The sequence below is a fragment of the Ochotona princeps genome, chromosome 5 (genome assembly GCF_030435755.1).
Source record: "Ochotona princeps isolate mOchPri1 chromosome 5, mOchPri1.hap1, whole genome shotgun sequence".
Taxonomy (NCBI): Eukaryota; Metazoa; Chordata; class Mammalia; order Lagomorpha; family Ochotonidae; genus Ochotona; species Ochotona princeps.
The window spans coordinates 12052093-12067901 of record NC_080836.1 but is presented as its reverse complement, the minus strand read 5'-3'; the positions used below and the strand labels follow the sequence as shown (position 1 = coordinate 12067901).

At 39.3% G+C, this 15809-nt stretch overlaps 1 protein-coding gene across 4 annotated transcripts in view; it reads left to right on the top strand.

Moving 5' to 3' along the window:
• The window catches only part of PTPN4 (protein tyrosine phosphatase non-receptor type 4), a 176368-nt gene that overhangs the window by 52680 nt on the left and 107879 nt on the right, over positions 1-15809 (top strand). For all 4 annotated transcript variants that reach the window (XM_058664392.1, XM_058664390.1, XM_058664391.1 and 1 more), the window contains one exon: positions 4725-4832. In XM_058664392.1, the coding sequence (XP_058520375.1) occupies positions 4725-4832 (108 nt within the window). The remainder of the gene's footprint in view (positions 1-4724; positions 4833-15809) is intronic.

The following is a 15809-nucleotide window of genomic DNA, read 5'->3' as shown; positions in this document are numbered from 1 at the left end:
AACCCAGAGCCAGGAGCCGCCTCACCCGTCCCCTACATGGCTACAGGGACTCAAGGCCCTAGACCATCCTCCACTGCTTTCTCAGGCCATAAGCAGGGAGCTGAATAGGAAGTAGAGCAGCCAGGACATGAGCCCGTGCCCATATGGGATGCCCTGTGCTACAGGAGAAGGATTCGTTTTAAAGTAGAATGTGTTAGTTGCTAATTTTGAAGCATGTGGCTTCAAATAGACAAAGTAAAATTTGCCAATTTCATTTTCTGGTATCTTAAGGTGAAAGAGTTAGTTCTTCATCTGAGGACAAATATTTATATATATATATTTATATATTATATATATTTATATATATTATATATATATATATATATATAGAGAGAGAGAGAGAGAGAGAGAGAGAGAGAGAGAGATGGGGGAGAGGAGAGAGATTGAGAGAGATTTTCCGTCTTCTAGTTTACTCTCCAAATGGCTTCCATAATAGCGATTAGTATCTTTGTTAATCAGTTCTAGGAACAAATTCACTTGCGTTTCTACAGAAATATCTTTGTCTTCCCCTTTTTTGTGGAAGGTATGCTGGATAAAGAAAGATTTTTTTGTTGACCATTTAGTCTTTTAGTGCTTTGAATATGTCAACCAATGCTCTCTGGCTTTCATTATTTCTTTCTTATGGCAGCTCAGCTACTTATTGAGATTTCCTTGTATGAGAATAGTCATTTTTTACTTCCTGCTTTGGAGTTGCTTTTTTTTCCCCTTCACCGTTTCCATACTTTCTTAGTGTGATTCATTATATTCTTTGTACTTGGAGTTTCACTAAACTTTTCACGTGAATAAAAGTGCTTTCATTAATCAAATTGGGAGTATTTACGCACATATTTCATTTAATATATTTTTTCCTGTTTTATTTTGTCATTACACATACATTAGTGTGCTTAATAATGCCCTGCATTTTTCTGAGGACCTTAATAATATTTTTCTTCTTTGTTTTCCTCTGTGTTATTCAGGTTATGTTGTCTATTTATTTGCTTTGAAGTTTACTTTTTTTGTTGTTTAACAGTTTATTTGTGCTATTGAGCCACATTGGTACTGTTGAGTCCTATTGGTACATTTTCCATTCCAGTCATTTTTCTTAAGTGTGTAGCGATTTCCCCAGTTTCAATTATGTAATGAATGGTTTCTGTTTCCTTTTCTTTGCTAGTCTTGTTAGATGTTTGGCAATTTTATTATTTTCAAAGAATCAAATTTTTGTTTCTCTAACTGTGTGACACGTATAAATTTCTACTCTAACTGTATTACTCCTTTTCTTTTCTCTGTTTTATTCTTAGAGGAGTGCTTAGATGATTACTTTGAAACTTTTTCTCTTCTGTTAATCTAAGCATTGAGGTGTATAAGTTTACCTTTTAGCACAGCTTTGGCTGCATCCCACAGATATGTTCACTTCTATATTTTGTATGTACTTTAAAAATTTTTGTTGAATCTTCTTTGTTGTTCAGTTTCTGAAATTTTCCTCCTTTTTCTCCCTGTTTTATTTTTTATTTCATTTTATTACAGAGCATAATATATGGTTTCAGTTCTTTCTGATAAGGTTTATTTTATGCTGTAGGGATTAGTCTGTATGACTATTTCATGGAGACTTTGAGGAGATTACTCTATGTGTGAGATTACTCAAAAGTGTCACATTGATCCTGTATATACCTATATTGGTATAAAGTTGAGTTTATCTTTATCTTGAAGATTTTGTGTTTCATAATTATAGCTGATTGCAGAGAAAGGAATGTATGATATGCCTAATTATTTGTACCTTTTTACCTCCTATTTTTCCTCTAGTTCTATTAAATTTTGTTCATTTGTTTTCTAAATGAACATTATGTAATGTCTTTGTTCTGGGTAATTTTATTTGCTCTCTTGCTTCAAAAATTATGCTTGCATATTTTTTCTCATCCCATTGCTGTCAGTTGTCATAAGTGATTGTATTTTAAATTAGACTCTTTTAGTACCTGTATGATTGAGTTATTCCTCCCTCTCCATTCTGCATATTCCTTGCATTTCTCTGTATTTATTGATTTTAATATAATTATTGATTTGTTAAAGTTTAGCAGTTTAGTACTTGTGTTATTGATTTATTTTATTTTATTTTTCCTGTTTTTCTGAGATAGAATTTCTAAAATTTTGTTCACATTTATTACCAAGTTTTTTTTTAAATTATCTCTTTTTCATTTATTTTCATCTGCTTAAAAGGCAGAGTCCCAGAAACAGGCAGAGAAGCATCCTCCATCTGCTGTTTTACTCTCCAAGTGACTACAATAGTCAGTGTTGGGCCCGTTCAAAATCTAGAGCCTAGAAGTACATTCAGGCTTTTCATATGAGTAGCCAGGATCCATGCACTGAATCATCATCCAAATTAGGAAACTGGATTGGAAGCGAAACAGCCAACCCAAACTGGCACTCCAGTTTATGCAAGTGGTGGCATAACTTGCTGAGCCACAGTGCTTACCTGTGAGAGTATCTGTAGAGCTACTTTTTAGTGGTTGCTGTTGGTACTACAGTGTTTATTTATAAATGTTCATAGTATTTTCTGTCATGTTTTACCACTTTGAATGAAATAATTCAGACATCTACTTTCAAGAATCCTTATTGATAATTTTTCTGTATACTTAAGTGGTATTTCAGGTAATTATAATTTTTTTAAACCATCAAGCAATTTTTTTGCTTTTTATTTTGAAGTACTTCAAATATTACAGAAAAGCATAAAGAAGAGTTTAGTTAACACACATGGATTTCATGCTTAATGACTGTAACATTTTGCCATGCTCACTTCATTAGAAAATAATATGTAGATAACATTTTTTCTTTAAATATTCATTTATTTGTTTAAAAAGCAGACAGAGAGAGGAGACAGAAAGGTGTCTTCCCTCAACTGGTTCACTTCTTAATTGCCTGCCAAATCCAGGGTTTTCCCAGCTGTATTAGCAGGGAGTTGGACTGAAAGTTGTGCAGCTGAAACTCAAACCAGCACCCATATGGGATGCCAGTGTTGGCAGGTGGTGGCTTAAAATGCTGTGCCACAACACTGGCCTCTGCTATATAGCTTTTCTTGAATGTAGGGATAGGACCATCACATAATATGGGCTTAATGATAAGGATCATAAAATGAGAAATGAGGTGGGCATTACTATGTAAACAGTAAAAATCAGTGAAAACATTTAGAGTCTATATACCGAATAATGCAGCATGCAGACATTATTTACACTATTTATATATGAACTTCCCCATATGAGAGAAAGCATGTGGAATTTTTCTTTCTATCTAGCATATTTTCTTTAGCATCCATGATCTTTAGTTCCATTCATTTTGCTGCAAATTTCAGGATTTCATTCTCTTTGGTGGCTGAATAGTATTCCATCATGTACATATGCCACATTTTCTTTACCTGGTCATTAGTTGATGGACATTTAGATTGATTTCATATCCTTGTTATTGTGAATGGGCTGTACTAAACATGGAGGTGCAGGTATTTCTTTCATATGATTTTGTTTCCTTTGGATATATTCTATGAAATGGCAGGGTCATGAATTAATTCTGTTTTTTAGAATGTTGGGCAGTTTCTATATTGTTTTGCATAATGATTGCACTAATTTGCATAGCTCCCACAATGTACTAGAGTTCCCTCACCCCTTTATTTTAAGATTGATTTATTTTTATTGGAAAGGCAAATATAAAGAGAGAAAGATCTTCCATCCACTGGTTCGTTCACCAAAGTAGCTGCAATGGCCAGGGCTGAGCCAACCTAAAACCAGTAGCCAGGTATCTCACATAGTTACAGGGTTCCAAGGATTTGGGCCATCCTCTACTGCTTTTCCAGGCCACAAGCAGGGAAGATGGGAAATAGGGCAGCCGGGGCACAAACTGGTGCCCACATGGGATTGCGGAGCATGCAAGACGAAGATTTAGCTACTTAGTCTGTCATGCTGGGCCTTAGGGTCCCTTTTTGTCTGCGTCCTTAACCCACATTTGTTAACATTAGGTAGCAGTATTTGTTTTGTTCAATCTTAGTCATTAGATTTTTTTTATCATTGTTTGCTTGTGGCATTCATTATAATTTTTCATTTACATTTTTTTGTCACAGTGTTTCTGTTTTTATTTGTTGCATTACTTTTTTAAAGGAATTACTGAATTATGTCTTTGCTGTCACAAAGTGGGAATTAATGACTAGATTTTGGGGGTGTTGCAGTAATTATGATAGAGGATTACGGTAGGGGAATATAATAGGGGGACATAATGATTGTGAGATTAAAATGTGACACTTTTTTAAAGTTCTTTGAATACTTTGTAACTCAAGTATTAGTCCTTTATCAAATTTGCTTCAAATAAATGTCACCATCTTTGTTTCCCTCTTTGTGGCATTATTTTATGCACAGTTGTATTTTATCAAATGTGTTCTGTTTATAGTTTAAATATAATAATAATTGAAAACATAGGAAAATAATATGAATAGGTGAATGAGTTAATGCAATAATGATATGAAAGAAAAAAACCCTAATAGCCTGAAGGTATTTTTTAAAATGTCTTATCTTCGTATTTGCGTAAAGTAAGTTTTTTAAGTACTCTATCACATGTGAAATCTTCCTTTTTAAGTTACTCATACAGAAACAAGTTCCAGTTTAATTGAGCAGGATGAAAACGTGTCAGGTGTGCAGCCTATGCGATGTGAGTTGTTCTTTCTTTCCTTTCAGAAACATGATCAGGGGCAAGTTCTGTTGGATATAGTCTTCAAGCATCTTGATTTGACTGAGCGAGACTATTTTGGTTTACAGCTGGCTGATGATTCCACAGATAACCCAGTAAGTTTAAGCTTTTGTCTTTATTTTCATCTTAGTTTTTTGTTTTGTTCATAACATAAAGTCATTTTGATATATTGTTCACTTAGTAGGTTTTTTATTTGACTTTTACAATGAAAGGTAATTCTTTTCTCTTGGGTTTTTCTTTCTCTTGTTTTGATCTGCTGGAGGTTTTTACCTAGGGCTAGTTTAATTAACTGTTTTTCTCAGACAACTAAAAAATATACACTTACGAAAAGCTTGACATAAACATACAAGTATTTTGAGACTTATTTTCCAAGTATGAATATTCAAAAGAAACCCACCCAAGAGGCTGAGGTTAAATTTTGGTACTGCACAATTCTTTAGCATTAAGCTTCATGATTTTTTAATACACTCTTGAGAAATTATAGTTCTGATTGGTTTGATTAGAAAGATCAAAGAAATAGAAGCTAATGTGTCATAACTAATATAAGTGTTTACTGTGACAGCTAAAACACGCATGAACAAGAAAAATTATTGTGAATCTAGATGATGGGTGCACTGGCGAATTCTGATTGAATTTTATAAATTTACAGATTACACAGTGAGAGATTTTTAAGAAACTGCTTTTTGCTTATTTTGAGAGCATATTTAATGCTGCAGAAAATACTTTGTGCAGTTTAGAAAAATTGGGAGACTGAAGAAATGGTTTTTTTTTTTTTAAAGATTTATTATTATTATTGGAAAGCCAGATATACAGAGAGGAGGAGAGACAGAGAGGAAGATCTTCCATCCGATGATTCACTCCCCAAGTGAACCTCAACGGCCGGTTCGCCAATCCGATGCCGGGAACCTGGAACCTCTTCCAGGTCTCCCACGCGGGTGCAGGGTCCCAAAGCTTTGGGTCGTCCTCAACTGCTTTCCCAGGCCACAAGCAGGGAGATGGATGGGAAGTGGAGCTGCTGGGATTAGAACCGGCGCCCATATGGGATCCCAGGGCTTTCAAGGCGAGGACTTTAGCCGCTAGGCCACGCCACCGGGCCCGAAGAAATGGTTTTTTGTGTTTTATTAGTTAGCTATAGAAAAATCCAAATATCATTTATAAAAGGTAGTATTCCTCTGTCACCCTCTAACTCAACTGTAGCTGACATGCTAGATTGCATAGCACATAGGTAATGAGAAACAAATGTGCAGTGTTAAATGCTAGTACTTATTTTCATGAAATCCCATACTGACTTGGTATTTCAGTGTAGCTGTTGTAAATTATGAGGATACGGCAGATGTGATGCATACAAACAAACCAATGGCAGATAGTCTCAGTGAAAATATATGGTCTTATCCTAGGCTAAAACTAAACTGCCAAAGATAAAAATCCTGTTGCGCATATTTATACACAAGAGAACGTTTTTGGACACAGTTGTACCAGAACTACATGGGGAACTAATGGTAGTTTTGAGCTAGATTAGTCATTTGCTGTTCCCTAATTTTTTTGTTAATTTGTCTTTTCTATCTTGAGCATTCTTTCTGAAATTCAGTTTATTCCCAAGCCTAAGCATCCAAACCAATTCTTGAAAAGTTGAAGTCATAGAATTATAAAGTCCCAAGAGGGTATTTACAGATTATCTATTCTAACACCTTTATTTTACCCGGTCCAAGGAGATCAAGGCCAAGTTACTGCCTGAAATTAATGAAACTAGAATCTTAGTCTCCTATTTTCCCATTCCAGTCTTTTCTATGGCACTGGAATTTCAAGTATTTGAAAATGTTTAGGGACCCGGCATGGTAGCCTAGTAGCTAAATCCTTACCATTCAAGTGCCCTGGATCCCATAAGGGCTCCAGTTTGTGTCCTGGCTGCTCCACATCCTATCCAGCTCCCTTCTTGTGGCCTGGGAAAGCGGAGGAGGATAGCCCAAAGCTTTGGGACCCTGCACCCATGTGGGACACCCAGAGAAAGCTCTTCGCTGCTGGCTTTGGATCGGCTCAGCTTCAGCTGTTGCAGCCACTTGGGAGGTACACCAGTGGACAGTCTTTCTGTCTCTGCTTCTTTCTGTAAATCTTTCTTTTCAATAAAAATTAAAAATTCTTTAAAAAAAGTTCAGAAAAATGCAAATGTGTTCCAGGGAAAGGTCTTTAGGTTGCCAAATCTTGTAAACAGTATCCCATTTTTAGTTAATAAATGTGAAATTATATTAAAGCTTAAAGTAAAATCAGTAAACTGAAGGAAGGGGATATTATTACTCAGAAGAGTGGAAAAAGAGTGAGACTTATGGTTAGACTTAACAGGACTTCTATCTTAGACTTGCCATTCCAAATATTTCATGAATTGCAGTATCTTTTTTATTTCATTTTCAAAATACTCATGGTGAAAGTGTCATTGAATTTCTTTAAAAGATGTAAAACTGAAGCTCCTAAAAGTCAGTTTGCTTAATGACACACTAATCAGTTAAAAGCTGAAATGGTTTATATTCGGATCTGACTCCAAAGCCTCTCTTCTCTTTATCAAAACTGTTGCTTTCCATGTGGATGTACAGTTTACCCCAAAAATAAATGTATTAAAGAGAAGAGGGAACATGTAACTTTATCATTAGTGGTCCAAGGGAATTTTATTAGATTCTGTGAGAATTAATTCTCTCCTATCTTTAGTTGAGAAATCTTAAAGCTTGTTTAAATTATAAATGCTTATGTTTACATATGTTATGCATATTTGATATTTATTTAGTTTTAGAGCATTAGCTCTAATTTGCTTTAGGCTGTATTCGTTGAAATAAATTTAACTTAAAATTAGTAAAAAATATATTTAGCTTTTTCTTTTTTTCTCATGAGTTATAAATATACAATTGTAGCCAACTACTTTAGAAACTTCTTTTTCAGTTCTAGTGCAATAGAAAGCATTACTGAAGAATGTTGACTTTCTGTAATTTCTCATGCTTTCATTTAAACTCAACTTGCCTGTTTGTATATGTTTTATATAATGGTAATTTTCAGTAAATGTATAAGGAGAGTAATGAACAATGAAGTTGTAACTCACGTGCACGAATTCTGTTGGTTCTAAGAGCAGTTAAGGATGGTTGTTCCTGGTGGCCTTACACTTGGTGTTACTGCCCACAGTCCTTACATGGTGTGGTTCCTGTGCATTTCCTTCTTTCCCTCCTAAATTGGAGTAGCATGCTTTGCAGTAGGGTCGTTACTGTCCGGTACTATTAGCTTTATCTTTCTTGGGTTCTTTTTTCCTGAGAGTTTGTGGTTTTTTTGCTTGGGATATTTTACTGGCTTACTCCTCTTTCCATTTCTTCTAACCTTGTGATTTTCATTTTGAGCCTGTAGGAGAATCGCCTGGAAGGCTTATTAAAGATTTCTGGGCCAAACACCCAGAGTTTTTGTTTCAGAAAGTCTGGTGTGATCTGACAAATCTGCCTTTGCAGCAAGTTTCCTGTAGTGCTAATTCTGCGAGTTCAAGCAAATACATTTTAAAAAGCAGTGCTGTAACCTAATAGACAGTTAAGATGGCTGAAACACGACATTTTTGGAGTAGTTTCATTCAGCCTTTGAAAACTGTTGAACATGGAAATAAGCAAGAATATTGAGCAACATGAAAAAATATAGAACTGTACAGGAAGATATAATGGAAGTTATAAATAGAGACATTTCATGTTCATGATGAGAAAGACTCAGTTTTAAAAAGAGCTCAGTACTACTTCCAATGTCATTGTTAAATTCAGTGCAATCTTAATTTGAGTCTAAACTTTTTAACAGGCATAAATGAGTAAATTGAACAATATGACTCCCAAGTTTATCGTGCTAGAAATAACTATGGATAAATGGCTAAATCATATACTATGGATAAATGGCTAAACCAGCAATAGATCTTTATCTGTGTGAAAGTGTCATAACATATAATGATGACGTTTATATCAGTTAAGTTGTCTGAACTTTTTGTTGAAGCTGGAAAAATTATATTTCGATTCCTTTTTTATTTCCTAAATTTTTATTTTCTTTTAAATTTGTTTTCATAATTGAGAGGATCAGGCCCCTGTGTGCCTGATTTAAGGGTGGAGAGAGTCAAAATATGGAGGAAGGTGGGTGGGACAAATGTTTCAATTTTTTTCCTATTATGCCGGCAGCGGAGGAGGAGGGGAGGTGCTTCTTGCTGTGAGACTACATCACACCCTGGGATGGGGAAAATCTTTTGATGACACCCTAGAGACCCCAAGGAGGAGGGGAGTGTTCAAGGGTGCTAACTTGAGTGGGTTTGATATTCTGAAACATTGTTGGATTTATTACTTCAGGGTTGAGAAAATCTTTACAAGGTCTGTTGGTTGGCACAGTCAACTTTAGTGCATCCACAGGCTCAGGAATGTGCTGCAAAGCTTGGCCAGGAGAGTGGTCCAATTTGTTCTGTTTTTCATCCTCTGACAAGGCAATTGACCTTCCTTGCTGCAATGAATTGGCCATCATATTCCCTATGTGCTTCTGGGCATGCTGTCCATCACACAAGCATCAGCAACTGAGCAGGCGCAGCCCCGATATAAGCGCTGTAAGGTCGGACAACACATCCTGTGTTTTTTGTCCTGTGGGCAAGGTCTGAGTCCAGGGTCCAGTTAGAGAGTCCTCCAAGAAACCTCATCTGGGGTGACCTCAGACTTAACTGTTGTGTGTGTGCCAGCCAGTTCAGGGCCAGGTTCGGTATGTCACATGAACTAGTTGAATACGTATGGATGCAGCTGCCTGATAAGTTATGCCCCATCACCATACCTCACATGGACTGATGGGTACTACAGTCCACCACAGGCCTGGTCCTCAAATATACCAGCAGGTGCCATGGCCTAGTCTGGGTGACCCCTGTACTGCCATCAGGCTTTTCCTCAGCCCCAGTTTTTGTGCATGCCAACCTCTGCTGTGGCCTAGCCCATGCTACATCTCATCTGGCTCTCATGCACACACATGAGTGCTGCAGCTTAGCTCAGCCCACCTCACCTCACCTCCTAGAGACCCATACTAATTGGTGCTGCTGCATTGTCCAGGCTGGCTTGCTCTCAGTCCTGGTTCTCATGCTCACCAGAGGGAGGTACAGCCAAATGGGGGAGTGCCCAACAGTTCCCCTGCCAGGCATGTTCCCAGCCCCAAATTTTGCTTCTGCCAAGGGATACTGTGGTCAAGCCTTACATGAAACACCCAGTCCCACTACTTGTCAGTTGGTGCTGCAGCCTAACCCAGCTAACCCGCACTTCTGGCTCTCATGCATGCCAGAGGGCACGACAGCTTCACCCAACCTGGCCTGCCTTCAGTTCCAGTTCTCGTGCTCACCTGTGGAAGCATTGACCGAGCAGGGGAGTCCCAAAAGTCCCACTAACTAAACTCACTCCCAGCCCTGACCCTTGCACATGCCAGTGGTTGCTGCTCCCCAATCCGAGATGGCCTGCACCCTATCTCCGCATTCAACAACAAGTGCAACAGCCTGGCTTAGCCAGCCCAACCCTGTCCAGCTCTTACCAGCAGGAGCAGCAGACTAGCCCAGCCTAGCGCACTCCCAGCACCAGCCCTCATGAGAACTGTCCCAGCCTGCACACCATCCTGATTCTCGCTCCTACCAGTGAGTGCCGTGGACTGGCTCAACAGACCGGCCCCCAGACCCAGCCTACACCTGTGTTGACAGGTGCTGCAGCCTAGCATGTTCTGGCCTGCTCCAGCCTCAGCTCTTGCACTCAGCAGCAGAAGCTGGTGCCTAGCAAGGGAGTTCCTTAAGTTTCCCTATCAGGCCTGCTTCCAGTAATGAATCTCAGGTGTGCCAGTGGGTTCTGCTGCGCAGGCTTACACGGCCAGCCTCCAGTCCTGGCTCAACAGCAGGTATTACAGTCTAGCCTGACTGGCCCACACCTATTCTGGCTCTTGCCGATGGGTGCTGCAGCCTAGCCCATCCTGGCCAACTCCCAAACCTGGCTCTCATGTGGCCCACAGGTGCTGAAGCCTAACTTGGTATGTCCCATACCCGTTCTGGTTCTTGCAAGAACCAGCAGGTGCTGGAGCCTAGCCCAGTTTGACCCACCCTAGACCCAGCCCACACATGTGCCAGTGGGTTCTACAACCTTACCCAGCATGATCTGCCTGCAGCTCCAGCTCTCACACTCACCAGTGTAAGCTGCATCCCAGCAGGGGAATCCCCTGAGTTCCGCTACTAGGCCTATTCCCAGCCCTGGGTCTTTTCCTGTGCTGGCAGGTGCTTCAACTCAGCCTGGCATGGCCCACCTGTGGTCTGAGCTGGGTGTTGCAACTTAGTCCAGCCGAACTTGGCTCACACTTTGTCCTGGCTGTCACACATACCAGGCGGGTGCTACAGTGCTGCAGCCTGGCCCAGCCCAGGCTGTCCTCAGACGCATCCCACACAAACCCTGCCTAGCCTGGCAGGCCTACCCCCAGCTCTGGTTCTTATGCTCTCCCGCAGGAGCGATGGCCTAGTAGGGAAGTTCCCCAAATTCGCCTACAAGGCCTGCTCCCAGTCCCAGATTTCAAGTGGTCCTGTTCACCATGGTCTGCCCTCAGTTCTGGCTTTTATGTGTGCCAGTGGGTACTCCAGGCTGTTTTAATAAGAAAATAATTTATTAGTGTAAATATTCATCAGTGTTACAAGGAATAGGTCAGATATTGTCAGCTATGACATCATTAGTGAAGAGAAAGGATTTCATTTGGTAACTTAATTTTTCATAGGAAAGTATTATTTGGATGTTATGGTGTATTAAAAAGTTGAAAGATTCTTTTTTTTTTTTAAGATTTATTCATTTTATTACAGCCAGATATACACAGAGGAGGGGAGACAGAGAGGAAGATCTTCCATCCGATGATTCACTCCCCAAGTGAGCCACAACGGGCCGGTGCGCGCCGATCCGAAGCCGGGAACCTGGAACCTCTTCCGGGTCTCCCACGCGGGTGCAGTGTCCCAATGCATTGGGCCGTCCTCAACTGCTTTCCCAGGCCACAAGCAGGGAGATGGATGGGAAGTGGAGCTGCTGGGATTAGAACCAGCGCCCATATGGGATCCCGGGGCTTTCAAGGCAAGGACTTTAGCCACTAGGCCACGCTGCCGGGCCCAAAAAGTTGAAAGATTCTTAAAAGCAGCAGGATGAAAGCAACTTGCCACTACAAGTTCTCTTCAAATAGCTAATTTCTTAGTTGAAACTTTAAAGATCAGAGGCAGTGGGATGATTTTAAAATACTGAAAGGAAAACTGCTAATTGAGAATTCTGTATCCATCTTCAAAAAATGAGGGAGAGGAGCAAATGTTTGACACCATAGATATAACACTGCTTGGGATGCCCATATCTCATACCAAGTGCCTAGGTATGAGTCTCAGCATCACTTCTGATTTCGGCTTGCAATCAGGATGCTCTCTGGGAGACAGGAGGTGATAGCTTCCGTGCTGTGCTCCTGCCACTTATGTGGGAGACGCAGATTGAGTTGCATGCTCTTGCCTTTGGCCTGGTTCAGCCCCAGCTGTTGTGAGCAATAGAGGAATGAACCTGTGGATAGGCCGTGACTCTGCAGCTCTCTGTCTCTGTCTTTCTACCTTTCAAGGGGGAAAAATGACAAGAAATCTATTTTTAAAAATTAAGAGTTGATTTCTGTTTGAAAGGCAGAGTTATAGAGAGAGAAGGAGAGACAGAGACCCACCCTCCATTTGCTGGTCCATTCATTCCCCAGATAGCTGAAGTGGCCAAACCTAGACCAAAGACTTGGGTCCTCCTTTACTACCTTTCCAGGTCATTAGTAGGGAACTGGATTGGAAGGTGTTCTGCAGGCACTCGAACTGGAACCTTTGTGGGATGCTGGCACAGAGATGGAAGCTCTACTCACAGTGCCACAACGCCAGCTCCAGTAAGTTTATTTTCTTAACAAGAGACTAATTAAATATTCTGGATAAATAAAACCTTAAGAAGTTCATTACCACTATACCTGCTCTAAAACAAGTGCTTAAAAGTATTCACATTGAAGTGAGGAGACAGTAAATTAAGTCAAAACATTCAAAAATGAAACATTCTTCTGTTTAGGTAATTACATGAATATTTATAAAAACAGCAGTTTTTTTTTTTTTTTAAGATTTACTCATTTTTGTTTGAAAGGTAGATTTATGGAGAGCAGTAGAAACAGAGAGAGAGGTCTTCCATCTGCTGGTGCACTCCCCCAGGCCATACGGAGCTGAATAGGAAGTGCAGCAGCCAGGATATGAACTGGTGCCCAAATGGGATACTGGCATTCGCAGGTGGAGGATTAGCTTCTTGAGCCACGATGCCGACCCCAAAAGCGGAAGTATTATAATTTTGGTCTTCAACTTCACTTTATTTTCTAAAGGACTTACAAGAACTGAAAGGATTTATGAAATCCATGTTAAAATACACAATATGTAGTGTTGTAATTTTTGGCGTCTGTAACACAGAGTGAAGGTAAGCTTTAAAGGAGTGGAGTTTTTTGTTTGCCCTTAAGATTAATATCAGTTTAATATCTTGTTATATCTTTACAATACCATGCATATGTTCCCCATGGAGCAAATAGTAAATATCTGTAAAATGTACACAAAGGAAGTGAGCAGGGAATATAAAAGTATACAACAAGAGCGAGAAATGAAAAAGTCAACGGAACAATGGAGCACAGACAGGCAGTAATGTAGAAAACGGGGAGGTATGACATTCAGAACAAAATGACAAAATCACGAAGTGTGTGCTTTTCCATCAGCCACTCGAGTGCAGATGGATTTCCCAACCAAATGACATAGGTTGATAAAAAGAGTAAAAAGCGGTAGGATCCAACCACACACCCACCACATAGTTGAGATTTCAGGACACACAAAGGGTAATAAGCCTTTCTCCAGCTTCTGTAAGCTCCACACAGCAGCCACCTCCTTTCCAAGTAAGCAGAGGAAAGACTGTTCTTGCTGTCCAGTTTCAAGAGAGAGACTATCTTGCTTCTGGTTTCCCGACTCTCTGAGTTTTTTCTTTTATTTTTATTTATTTGTGAGTGTCTTTTTTGTCATTTTTATGCTTCAAAGGCAACCTTACCAGAACCATCTTAGAATATTTTAGGCATCCCATTTTTAGAAGTAGATAAAAATGCTGCTACAGCAAGATAGAAAACCAAAACCACATTGCTCATGAATATTAAACACTGAACTACGAACTAAGTATTTTAATTTTATTATCCAGTTCAGACCCAGTGACACAGTGAGCTAGATTTCTGTCATCCTTATTTTGTAGATGAGAAGATTGACATACTGCATAGTGAAGCAATTGCCTGACATCATACAGCTACTAAATTATGAACTGGCTCTAAAGTTGTGCCAGGTTCAGTGAAGAGCAGGGAGTTTGCGTACTGACACCGACAGGGGGTGTTTAAAAGGACATGACTGCTGTAAAAGCATCTCATTGAGTCAGCCCAGTCCCCACCCACTAGCCAGGTGGTAAGTTGTTGGCATTGTGGGTAAAGCTCCTACCCAACTGGTGACACTTGCGAATGAGGAAAGCTCCTTTGGCAAGCTGGTCACAACCAACTTGCTGCAGTCACAGCTTTCTCACCAACTGTTGGAGTCAAGCTGTGTATTCTATATTCTTATAAATAAGCAAGCATAAAAGTATTCTCCAAGAATCTTACTGGGAATTAAGTATTAAGCAAAATAGACACCAACATTGGAGGGGAGTCATCACTGCGAAAGAGATGCCTCCAAGTGAGGAAAGTGCTTTCTTCCCTTGCTCCCTCCATCTCTTCATAGCTTTTCTCCCTCCCTCTCCCTTTCCTCTCTCCCTCTATCTCTACCACTCTCCCTTCCTTCTTCTGTCCTTTCTTTTTCACTGTAAAGGCAGATCAGAATTACAGAGAGAAGGAGAGACAGATCTTCCATCGCTGATTCACTCCTCAAATGGCTGCAACAGCTTGGAGCTGAGCCGATCAGGAGCCAGGAGCTTTTTCCAGGTCTCCCACATAGGTACAGATTCCCAAGACTTGAGACCATCCTCCTTTCCTAGTCCATAAGCAAGGAGCTGGATTGGAAGTGGAGGTGGTTGCAAGGTGAGGACTTAGCTATTGAGCCATCATGCCAGGCCCAAGCAAAGCAGTTTCTTTGCTGGAGGAAATAGAACAGTCTGTAAAGGTAAAAGTATTAGAGCCAATTTTGGTGTTAATAAATACATGCAGTAATTTTTTACAAGTGCATTTCGTAAAACAATACTTAAAACATAATAAGTGCTATACCGATATTAAAGTAAACAAAAAAGGATTGTAATTTAAATTGGCATGAATACAGAAGAATATTGCAGGAAAACATGAAGGGTTTTGAAAATTGAAAATAGAATTGTCAGCAAAAAAACTCACTAGTTTGAACATGCAGTGGAATACTTAATACTTTCATGTTAACAGATGTAGCAAATATAATACAGAATGTAAGATATAAATGTCTTAATAACCATGCCACTGTTAGACAGCAATATATAATCTACATTTTTGTTTCAAATAAGCACAAAGCTTCAAGAAATTGAGTGTCATTATTATGTTTTAGAAGATAAATAGAAAAAACTAACTTGGTGTCATGCAGAAGTTTTGTGGAGTAAACATGTTTTTCCAAAGGAGCAAAATGAAAATTGGTTTTGAGAAAAGTGGAAATGGATCTTTATGTCTAAAAGAATACACTCCTGTGTGAATTGGTGGAGCTGATGAAGTACTATCCTTTTTTTATTAATAGCTACTAATATTAATTACACTAGATACTAAAATCTTACTGTGTTTAGTACCTATATATTCAGCATGCTAGACAGTGAAGACTTCACTTGGATACAACACAAAAAAAGTAGTCTGTACAGTTATTGGCATAGCAGTTTAGTCTGATAAAATATAGTGATGTAATCTCATTGCCCATTTACATATGAAGTTGGGGAGTTTATTAAATGTATTTTCAAGATATAACTAGATAAAAATAAAAACCCAAGACTTGAAAATATATGCCAAACATAAAAATTTGTGCTCAGCGGTTATTGCAGCGTTGT